Source organism: Chenopodium album, chromosome 14 (assembly GCF_948465745.1).
Source record: "Chenopodium album chromosome 14, dcCheAlbu1.1, whole genome shotgun sequence".
NCBI lineage: Eukaryota > Viridiplantae > Streptophyta > Magnoliopsida > Caryophyllales > Amaranthaceae > Chenopodium > Chenopodium album.
Window position 1 is genome coordinate 1,282,943 of NC_137847.1, and position 12,218 is coordinate 1,295,160.

General features: G+C 33.0%; 1 protein-coding gene and 1 pseudogene across 1 annotated transcript; one reads left to right on the forward strand and one right to left on the reverse strand.

Moving 5' to 3' along the window:
- The first annotated feature begins 2,222 nt into the window (after positions 1–2,222).
- Positions 2,223–3,207, forward strand: LOC145578475 (calmodulin-like protein 3 pseudogene; annotated as a pseudogene).
- Positions 3,208–3,957: 750 nt separating this feature from the next.
- Positions 3,958–11,773, reverse strand: LOC145579782 (uncharacterized). Its single transcript, XM_081637033.1, has 5 exons — positions 11,177–11,773; positions 8,516–8,663; positions 6,308–6,519; positions 5,840–6,013; positions 3,958–4,325 (listed from the first exon to the last, which is right to left on the reverse strand). The coding sequence occupies exons 1-5, from the start codon at positions 11,345–11,347 to the stop codon at positions 4,239–4,241; spliced, it is 792 nt and encodes a 263-aa protein (XP_081493159.1). The 5' UTR covers positions 11,348–11,773; the 3' UTR covers positions 3,958–4,238.
- Positions 11,774–12,218: the final 445 nt, after the last annotated feature.

A 12,218-nucleotide genomic window follows, 5' to 3' on the forward strand; every position in this document is an offset into this window, starting at 1 on the left:
ATGAGGGCGAATAAAGGGTGAGTGAGTGAAACATTATTTGACAATTCAAAACTTTGATACTTACATGGAATTTTTACTTTGTGCATTAGCCAATGACAACATTCCAACGCCGTAACGCATCAAACATTATAATTTGACCCTACCTTGACGATTTAACATTAGATTCTCTCCATTAAGAATATGAAAATAAATCATACTAGATGAAGCCCGTGCGATGCACGCCTTATTTGATTATTTTTTTCTTTTTGTATTTATGAGCTAAAATTTGTTATATATTTAGATAAAATTCCTAAAATTAAAAGATAAAATTTAATATTTAATTAATTTAAACTTAAAAATCTCATTCGTCAATTTTGCTTACGTGACATTTGAATTATTTAATTCTAAAAGAAATTAGCAATCTCTTATTTAATTGGTTACCACTAACATTTATTATCCTACATGGCGCGCTGAGAAAATTAGATCCTATATATTTAGATAAAATTCCTAAAATTAAAAGATAATATTTAATATTTAATTAATTTAAACTTAAAAATCTCATTCGCCAATTTTGCTTACGTGGCATTTGAATTATTTAATTCTAAAAGAAACTAATAATCTCTTATTTAATTGGCTACCACTAACATTTATTATCCTACATGGCGCGCTGAGAAAATTAGATCCTACGTGGCACTCTAAAATCTCGGTAAAAACTCCCCTTTATATATATATATACTAGATTAGATTAGATTCTCGATGGGATGTTAAATTAATATTGTTCGTATATATGTAAGGGTTCTTACGTCAATTATATGCATAAGATGAATACCATTGGAAAATATACGGTTCCCTATTAATCCTAGACTCAAAATATCGATTAGAAATTAGAATAGAACTCAAGGTTTAAACTTAGAATTTTGAATCCTGAAATAAAAGTAAATAGATTATTCTCGATTGGATGTCAAATATATTTTGTTCGAGGGAAATATAAGGTTTATTCCTTACATCAATTAGTGGCGTAAGATGAATGCCAATGAAAACATATGGATCCTTACTTCCCTACTAGCACTAGGAAAAAATTAGAATTTTGAACACATTTTTAAACTCAAAGTAAATAATTAAAATTATATTAATCGTAATATTATTCTATTGTCCCTAATTATCAACAGTTCATATGGTTATATATAATGACTTCAATTATTAAGAGTTATATCATGATTACCCTAGAACAATAGAATTCACACCTAACAAGTTAAAAGGTCAAGTAATTGTTTTTTATTAAAAAAAATTGTCTAGTTACTTAGGGTCTGTTCTGATTGATTGAACTAAACTGAATATTTTATGAGAGAAGGAAATTAAGAACTGAACTGAACTTATTGGAACTGAACTGAATTGAACTTATTGAAACTGAACTAAAATGAAAATAATCTGAAGAGAACAGACCCTTAGTAATTGTCCAATACTCCAATCCGTACTGCTTAAGTTGTACTTGTAAGTTGTAAAGGAGAAACTCCTATCTTCCTAAACAGTTGGACCGTACTACGTACAGTATAATCCTCCTTCCACTCACATACGTAACACAATCTTGAATAAGAAAACTGTTTTGTACTTCTTATAAATAATGATTATAAGAGCCGTTGCAAAAACAATATTTTGAAATATTTTAAAAAATTAAACCACTTTTATACACTATTATGATTTGTTAACAATTAAACATCTAAATACAGTCTTTTCCACTAGGTTGACTCATGCCAATATTAGTCATATTACTATACTTTGTTGTAATATCTATTAATTCGGCCATTTTTTTAGTGTTTAGAGAGCCACAAGGGCGAGGTGAGAATCACTCCCAAGATTTCTTAGAACCGAAAGAAAAGCTCTAACCACTTGAACTATCCCTCACTTTCAAGCGATTTTTTTTTTTAATAGCATTTTGCTTTTTTATATAGATATATTTATTGTTTTTTTTTTTTTACAAGAGGTATATTTATTGTTATAGGATAAGATATGATTTTTTAGATAGTAGAACCAATGAGCATCAATTACTTTGATATCGATTCACATGTATTTGAAAGCCATGCTTAAAGAAAGCACTCATTTACTATTATTATTATATTATTATTTATTTACGTCTAACGCGGTTTGTAGGGTATCGAAAAGTCCACACGTACCAAACGCGTAATTTGTAGTGCCTTCACTTTAATTACTTGTATTATTATAGTAACAAAAAGTATCAAAAAAATTATTTATTTTTATTTCTTGGTTTTACAAAAAAAATAAGAAAAAAATTCCTTACATAATTCTCCAAATTTCTATATATATTCACTCTCTTTGTTTCTCTTTGTTTTGCTATTTGTCAAACAAAAATCTTACCAAAAAAAAAAAATGATTGTACCAATACTCATATTAGTATTATCAATTATCTTCATTAGTAGTTTAATAAGCCCTAAAAAGCTATTGTTACATGTAAACAAACCCTTCTTATCTTCCTCTACTTCCCCCCTGCAACCTATTTCTTCTCCTAAAGAGAGTACAAAGGACATGATGATGAACAAGGAGGAGGAGGAGGATGATGATGATCTAAAGCGAGTTTTCATACGTTTGACAAAACGGAGACGGGTTTATAACTAAAGAAGAGCTCAAAGAATCACTTAACAACATGGGAATGATTGTGCCAACAAAAGATGTAGAAGAAATGTTTGAAAAGTTGGATTCTAACAAAGATGGGATGGTTGATCTTGGTGAGTTTAGAGAGTTGTATTATGAGTTGGTTAAGGGAAAGAAGGAAAAGAAAAATGAAGAAGAAAACAAGGTTAATGATTTTGATTATGATGATGAAGAAGATTTGAAGGAAGCTTTTAATGTGTTTGATGGAAATAATGATGGATTAATTACAAAGGAAGAATTAGGGTTAGTGTTAACTTCATTAGGGTTAAAAGAAGGTAATTATATAGAAGAAGATTGTAAAGAGATGATTAAGAAGGTAGATGTTGATGGAGATGGTATGGTTAATTTTGATGAGTTCAAGATTATGATGAAATCTCGTTGTAACATTAGATCTTCCAAGGTTGTGCATGCTACATAGTTAGCTAATTCTAGGTTTTAAACTTTAGCTTTTTATTGTTAAGTACATGTAACATTTACCTTATGAATGTTTGTGAATTGTGGATAAGGTTTTGTAAAGTTTGAGTTTGTAGACTTGGTCAATGAAGTTGTTAGGTTAATCCATTTATATATCTCCAAAACCTTTTATGCGTTTCAAATGTAAAGTTATATAACTGTATAATAGCCTTATATTGGGGTAACTTTAAATTATTAGAGAAGTGACTGTAAGCATGGTTTTTATCATGAAAAACGATGCCTTAAGATTATGTATAAATAAAACACTAAAAAGTGAGATTAAAAAATTGGTTAGGTATCACTCTCAATATTTACAAGCTTGTTTTAACAACAATCATCCGCAAGTAATAGAAATATACTCCAAACTTGAGGCATTGTTCAACATTTTCACAACAAATATGAAGTCAATTATTTGAAGACCAAGCAAAACTTAGCCAACCGAAAAGACTTTTATAGTACAACTACGGGACCATAGAATTTCTCTTAGCTTATTCACTAACTCGGACTGAATTGACGTGTAAAGTTCCAGCCCACTAGGACCTCTTGATTTTTATGAGCCTTGTTTACACAAAACCACCAATATCCTCATGCTGAGCCACAATTACAAAGGTACAAACGATGACATTTGAATACACCAATTTTTGTACGTAGTAATTCCCATCTCTTTCATTAACATTTTTCCATCGATTGATTTATACCTTGGTTTGGCTTCATATTTCCTTTGAGATTCAATCTTTTCATCTAGTGAGCATGTACCACTTCTGCTTTTTAAATCTATCCTATGTACTCCGTATTAAACTCGCAAAAAAAGTTATACGAAGTAATTATTACAGCAGGCTATAAGTTTTGGAAGCTATAAAATGTATACTGTATAGTATAATATTGCACCAAATACAAGATCCAAACAATATAAGTACTTATAACATGTTGTACCAAAAATGCAGTACAATTTGTACAAGTTATTGTAATGTGGGTTTCATGCGATCAAATATTTAATACGAAGTACCTTGTATTTGGTTCATATAGCTAATAAATAAAATCTACATCTGACAAAAGTCAAGACCGCATGCTTCGACCGAAAGGAACTAAAGCTTGCAAAGACAATACATTAAGTTACACTGTGTTTCAACGCCATATTCTTAGAAGATATCAGGATTGAAACGACCAGGTATAGAATTATTTGCTTCAGCCTGCTTCAAGTGCATCGCCAAAGCATAGTTATTAACCTGATCAAGACAGCACATTGACTATAAGTATACAGAAGTACATCACAAGATTATCAAAAAGTTTAACTAAATTCCCTAATTACGGAATTGGTAACCAGAAAAGTTCTAAGCCATATATATATATATATATATATATATATATATATATATATATATATATAAAGAATCAGAATAGTGCAATACACACAACATTATTTGTATAATCATGTGGAGAAGCTCAACAGAAGATGATCGATCAATCTCCCAAGACTTGAACTATACAAAGAGACTGAAACAAGAATTTTAAAGAGGGAGAATTTAAGTCAAATAAAGAATAAAGTCATGGCCTGGCAGTTCAACTAATTGAACCAACACAATATACACATCTTTATTAAGAACATCACGAGCCCCCTGGACACAATTTGCACCAGTGGGTGGGGGTAAATCAACGTTTGTGTGTGTGTGTGGGGGGGGGGGGGGGGGGGGGGATTCTGTTAGAGCAAAGGAATGAAATATTAAGGTCCCTTACAGTGTGTGTGTTGTGTAGAGGAGCAGATATGTAAATATAGGGAAGCAATAGTTCAGATTATTCAGAAGTTGCAGAAGGTCATCACTCTTCAGTAGTTCAGCCAGTAGCTAGTGTGATTTTTTATCTTCAAAAGCTGCTATGGTATTGGAAAATTCACCAACCATAAACCAGTGAACAGTCTCCAATGACAATCCAGTGTAGGTGAAGATGAGGTGTTTGCAACCAACAGATGAACATTTATTCTCGATCCCAATTTTTGAATCCAAAGAAAAACAAATTCTGAGTTCAGCCGATGTACACATATTGGACAAATTGTGTACTGATTCCCACCTTCCTCTCCAGTTCTTGCAAACTTACCCTCTCCGTCGTTTTCTTTTCCCTTTTTTATGTACCAGTTTATGTTAGACCCTTGTTTCTAGGAGAGGTGAGTGGGTATAAAAATTTGGGTAAAGTGAGATAAATTAAAGGAATAGAGTAGTACATAAAAAAATTCTCAGAATAAAGGAAGTAAATAAATCGAGTGAGAATTCCTCATTCCTAAAATCTCATTTCACCTACCATACATAGTTTATTTTTGATACAGAGTAGCTCATACCACTGTGTTAAATAGAGAAGGATTCAGAGGACTATAGCATAGTAGTACACATAGCAAAGTATGACTGGGTGGATTATGTCCAAGGGCAACATAAGCCTTTTAATTGCATTAGAATACTTCGGAAGTTTGGAAAAAAAAATAAATAAAGGCAAAAAATACTTCTGTCCATGTATAAGGGGCCAACCAGCCATATTTCTGTTTCAAACCATTACAACAGAATTGGCCTACTTTCTATGAAGTTAAAGGAAAAATGAGGATATAAGAAAGGTGGAGATGTAGAAACCTACGTAATGAAATATAAAATCGGTACTAACATAATTCTCTTAAATGACCCCATATTAAATGGTATTCGGCACTCATGGTGAAGAAAATTCTATAATAATTCCAAATGACCAAAGTTCTGAGGCTAACCTCTAGTGTTCTTATATGTTCTTGGCACTGGGACAGAAGCTGCTTAAGTTGCTGCACTTCTAGTGACTTGGCTTCAAACTCTTTCTGACGTTCATGTTGAATAGACACAGCACGTTTAAGAATTCCATTTTCCTGAAGTAAAGCTTGAGCTTGTTCTTTCAGCATTGAATTCTCCTGCAGGTATCATTATATGTAAGTATTGCACAATTACAGCTAACACTACCCTTCATTTTTTTCTCCCCTTTTTTGAGAAGGGGAAGGGTATTGGCGTATTGCCCTTTGCGTTGCACAGAAAAATCAAACGCTGACATTGATAGGTTCTATAAGTTAAAAGGAGAGATGAAAGAATAAAACAAGGTGCAAATGACAGCAATCTAACAAATTTATCATTTAATTCCAATAAGTACGAGTCTATGACAACTGACAAGTCTGCCGACTTTTAAAGTTTATGGACATCAAAAAAAATACCTGCTGAAAACTTTGCGCGGCATCTGCTTTCACATGAGTACATATAGTTTTCTCAAAAGCCTCAAGAGCTCTCGAGGCACGAGTTCTTGCATCCTCTACATCAGAAGCAGAGGCCATTTCTCTTACAAAAAGCTCCACCCACTCAGCACCATCCCTAGGCAAATTTTCGGATACTAAAAAGTCTCTAGTGGATCCAGCTTCATCCCCATGTACTACAACAACAAAATGAACAGAGGAACAATTCAGTTGTACTAAAAATTGCAAGTATAATATGGATCAAAATTTGTGTAGCTTGAATCTTTCTATAGTGAAAACCATTCACCCAAAAGAACTATTTTCCCCTTTTGTTAAGCAATTCCCATAGAAAAGTTGATAACCAGAAGAAAAAAAAAAAAAAAAAAAAAAAAAAAAAAAAAAAGGCAGCTGAACTGCTAACTAGTATAAACAATATACCGCAGCAGAAAAACAAAATCAGTCAAAACTCAAAGATAGCTAGACAAGTCTAGGGTCTCTATGAAACTTATTAGTAAAAAGCTTTTTCTAAAACATGAATCCAGAAAATATGTAATCTTTCCTGATCTTGATTTTTTTAGTACGTCAAGGCTTTAGTCCAATTTAATTCCAAACAAGCAAACTAGGGACCAAAGGCACCAAATAAGTCCATAACCTTGATAAACTAAACTCGGGAAAAAAGGGGTCATACAGGTATGTAATTCAACCATATGTAATCCCATTTCACAATGAATTTCTTTGACCCTCTCCTCTCCCATTCAAGTGAAAAAAGGTGATAGAAAATTACTTCATCCCTGATCAAGGTAAAAGGTGCAGAACTTTCAGATTCAACTACCCCTTAGTAGTCTCCTTTTAGTTAGAGCCTTAGAGGAAAGGCTGTGTATATCTGGACCTCCCCAAGCCCCAAGGAAAATTTTCCGAATGCCTTGTCACATTAGAGACTTAAACTTTGTTTGGATAAAAGGAAATAGAGAATGAGGAAGGGAGAGGAATAAACGCCCAAGTTTGGGCAAAAGTGGGGTAAGGAAGGGGAGAGGATCCAGTTTTCCTCCTCCAATGAACAGCATCCCTCCAAAATTAGAGGAAAATAGAGCTCCCCCTTCTCCCTCCCTTTCTTTTCCTTCCCCTTCCTCCTCTTTCCCTCCCCTTCCTTTCTCTTTTATCTTGCTATCCAAACAAAGTGTTACATGAGAAAAGAAAGGGTAACAATATCTCCATGAAAAAGGTAAAAAAGGCACCCAAATTAATTTCGAACCTTTGCTTCTTGTACAACAACTACAAACGCTGCATATGATTCGCAGAGTGATGGAGAACAAATTATTATTATCCCCCCCACCCCCCCACCTCTCTCCCCGGGCGTCACAATTGCCCCCCTCAAATGTATGGCAGTATGGGTATGATTCAATATCACATGTCAATTACAAGATACTGATGGTGAAAGAATTGCCAAAAAGGAGGGTTATCAGAGTTAATGTAAAGAAAAGATAACTCAAAGGGATCCAAGTAAGGGATTCTAGGCTCCCTTTTACATATGACACATATATCATAATATCGTAGTTCTTCATAAGGCCACACAGCTTATGTTCAATACATTAATGCATGACTAGGTACTCCATATGAGGTAAATTCGAAGACATGTAACAGCCAAGGAGATAATAAGGAGATGAGAGACCAGCAGAAAAATGCTGATTGTTGCTCTTTATATATATATATATATATATAAGGGGGCATTTTTTATTTTTAAAAAAAAAAGGCAAAAAACAAAGAAAATTATTGCAGGACTAACAAAGCCAATGAATTTTTGGACATTTGAACAATTTGTTGGCGAGCAATCTAAACACTGTCATATGTTGGCAACTTTTACTAACTGTACAGCTAGGATTTCTTAAACTGGTCAATCATTATAAACACTACTCCAAAAACAATCTACATACATACAACAGCAAATGACAGCTGAAGAACTCAAACACATCACAAATAAATAAATAAATAAAATAAAAAAGAAGTAAATTAATAAATTATGGAAGAACTTCCCAACAGGGCAACTGAAGGAAAACTCAAATACTAAATCTTCCAAGGTAAAACACTAAAACTACAGGAGCAATATGTTTAAGAAATGCATAAATCAAAAATATATACAGCATCATTATAATAGCACCAAATAAAGAAAAATCCTATCAGTAATACCATGCCTACCTTGTGGCTTATTGTTTGGTTGTGAATGGGTGTCTGAAGTGGTGGTGGTACCCGGAAAATTTTCAGCAGATCCTAAACGGAGGTCATTCAAACTTTTGATTGCCAAGTCCAAATCATGTCCACTGTTCTCAAGTGCTTGCTCAATAAGCTGCAGCAACATTCACATAAGTGAAATTAAATAACTATATTATAAATTTTTAACAGATATTTAAAACATAGATAGCCAAGTAGAAATAATAATAACAGAAGATCTCAAATCTCCACAGAAATCAGAAAAAGGTGACACATAGTAGCGACAAAAAGAAAAGCACTGAAAGTAGAAACAGCAGATACCAGACTTCAGAAGCACAATATTTTACATCAAATGGTAGGTCTAATACCAAAGGAAGAATTTCAAAACTTAAACTGACAACATTATGCAGCTCATCATAATGTTTGCCACAACTCTAAATCCTCTTTTTAAAAAAATCTAAAACAGAGATGATGAATCATCTAATGAAGCATCAAATTTGAGAATAAAATGCAGCCATTCAAAACTAAGGAGACATAGCCACAAAATTTATTGTCAAACATGTTCCTCTTCTCTCAAAAATATAAAGAATCATCCACACAGCTCACTGTAAAATACAATTGGAATGCTTCACATAAAGCCTGAAAAGGTCACTGAGATTTGGAAAGGTCAAATAAAAGGATATTAGAATTAATAAATTCAGATTTCATCTAAGAAACAAGATGCAAAACAATTATTTACAACAGCCTCATAGCACCCCCCCCCCCCCCCAACCCCTAGCCAGCAACTTTCCAGGCAACTCAACAACACCATCCAGGTCACATGGTCAACTGAACATAGTGTAAAAACCACAAGATAAATTCTTTTAATTTCAATCATTTGCCCCTCCAATTTACAAATTACTGAAAATCCTTCCTCTGGATAGGAAATTGGCCAACTATTTGTGACAAGATAAGGAGTCGAAGGAATGGATCACTTGTCCCTAGTCTGAACCATTTACAGGTTGCATCCTGTAACGAATCAGATCGACACACAATACTCCCCTAGGTTACCAAGCCGGAGTCGAGTAAAGGATTGATAATAATTGAAGATTTTAGATCTCCAAAAATGGTGACAAGGAGCCACCACAAAAGCAAAAGCAAAAGCAAAGAAATTATTAAGAAAAAGAAATAAATCACACTATTTTACATCAGAAGATAGATATAATACCCCATGGGAACGCTTTGAAACGTTAACGGATGGCATTGAGCTGCTAATCATGATGAACTCCAGTAACCTAAACCCCCTTCTGTCAACTATCCTAGGATGGAGATGAAGACTCTATCAACTTTCAGGATATAATCAAGCCATCCAATACCGTGGAGATACGGCCACAAAAAAGATCGTCCATAATAAGAAATAAATGATTTGATCCCTAAAAAAGATTATTTCCTTATAAAAGAAACAATAGCTATTTTCTCTAGGGTTACTATACCCTTCCACTCCATTTTACTTGCAACATTACAATTTTAACACTATTCATACCCTCTTTTATTACGTCAAACTGTGATTTACAAAGCAAAAAAAAAATGTGGCCATATGGGGTCTTGTTGGATTCGTCTCAATTTGTACTTTATTAAAATCTATTTATCTATAAATTTTACCAAAATGCAACCAAAAATATTAATAATTTAAATTGTGCATTGGCAAGCGTGATACTCTTAGTGTTGCAAGTAAAATGGAGTGGATGAAGTATAAACTAAAAACACATCCTATGCATTGTGGCTATACATACCACTCTTAATACACCGTAATTTCAATGTTAGTAACCTACACAAGCTCCCGAATACAGGGAACTACATAATACATTCAAGTATTCAACAATAAAAGCACACTTTCAAAGAGCTAATCCCTTCCAAAATACAAAATTGACTTTATCATTGTAAAATTTACCCCTATACAAAATCATAGGTCCATTATATATCAAACCAATTTCCAGCCACACCAGGAATATAAACAACTCATAAAGCTTAAACAGAACTGATTAGGTAGAAAGTTTACACGAAATTCCTAAAAACATCATCATCCTTGTGAGTTATGATTGACGTTTAACCATGTTTTATGAGTTCTAGAGAAACAAGTATCTACAAGGTGCATCAATAAAACTTTCAATCAGTACCACACTACTACTATAGAGAATCGTCCTTCCTAATAACAAGTTATTACCATTCATTTAACTACGATCTCATATTAACAATTACTCTGTAAACCATCAAAGGCAAAATGACACCAACTCAATCGATGAATTACAATAAACCACTAATAATATTTTGGCTCGACCAAAATCGAATTAATCAAGAATATAGCTAATAAGCTAAAACATTACACAAGTCATGTCGCTAAATAAATTAAAACCATCCAACAATTTCAATGCAACATTAACCACATCAGAAATATTTCTAAATCATAACATAAGTCATTTTCATACTTCGTACTACATAATCTATACAATAAAAACTGAACCAAATATTAATTTATTTATTTAATTAAAATCAAAGATCAAATAAACTATCAATTCAATTCAATTCAATAAAATTAAATCAAATAAAAATATATATTAAAAAAAGAGAAATTTGATAGCAAATTCAAAGGAGATAGAAAAGAAAGTAAACCTTCATGTCCATATGAGGAAAAATGGCGATGAGATGATCAATCAAGAATAAAGGCGAACCAGAAAATCGAACCGGAGAAGAAGAAGAAGAAGAAAACCGAATTCGCTTCGAAGATGGCGATGGAATTTCCTCGAAAATTGACGATCTCTTCCCACACACTATTGCAGACATGTTGTGGCAAAAAACCCTAATACTATCGACAATCAAACCCAAATTAAAATTATCCCCAAATTATCGATTATTCGCCCAAATTCCTCCAAATTTCTGGCGATTTAAGCTCAAGATTTCAAGTCAAATTTAGGGAAAAATCGAAAATTGAAGGAGAAATTTGGGGCGAAATTAGGTTTTTAGCTTCAACCATTTGTTGATGTAGTTGTTCAAAATATAAGACTGATAAAAATTAATTTTCTGTTTCTTGTTTTGGTAGAAGCAATGAGATAACGCCGCGTTTGGTTGGTGTAAAGAAAGATGGTGTGATTAAAAAGTGAAAGTGAAGAAAAATGGTGGAAAAAGATTCTTCCCAATTTTTTTTTTTTTTAAAAATGGTGATAGAAAATGGACAAAATTTATTTTATCTAGAGATTTTTGCAAGTAATGACGTGGTGAGTTAGTGTGGTGATGATGGAGTAAGAATTTCCACTTTGAGCTTCTTTGTAAAGATGGTGGTGTTTTGGATATGGGTCGGGCGGATATGAGGGTCACCATATATGGCACGAGAAAAGACTTGTTAAGGCATGAGAGGCATCATATGATCTGATAGTAAAGACAAGAAGGTTGGGTTGCGCATGAGTTTCAGTTATGAAAAAGACACGAGTCTAACACTGCATCACCTTTTTTGGCTCATTATGTGCAGAGATTTTTTTTTTTCCTTTGGGGCGTATATTATGAGTAATTTGAATCCATTAAGAATACTATTATCACCTCACAAGTCTTGAGTTGAGAGAGATTTGATTGAATCTATCACATTTTGAAGTCTGCTAGGTGTATAGAAACTTGAGTTCAATGGTTTTGTGTTAAAACAATACAAAATACTTCATAAGTG

What these genes read in the sequence shown, in the direction of transcription:
- LOC145579782 (XM_081637033.1), bottom strand. Translation starts at nt 11,347, where the DNA reads ATGTCTGCAATAGTGTGTGGGAAGAGATCGTCAATTTTCGAGGAAATT. An exon ending in TTCCTCATATGGACATGAAG is followed by an intron (nt 8,664 to 11,176) that starts GTTTACTTTCTT and finishes ATGTTGCTGCAG; the next exon opens with CTTATTGAGCAAGCACTTGA. An exon ending in ACCAAACAATAAGCCACAAG is followed by an intron (nt 6,520 to 8,515) that starts GTAGGCATGGTA and finishes TTGTTGTTGTAG; the next exon opens with TACATGGGGATGAAGCTGGA.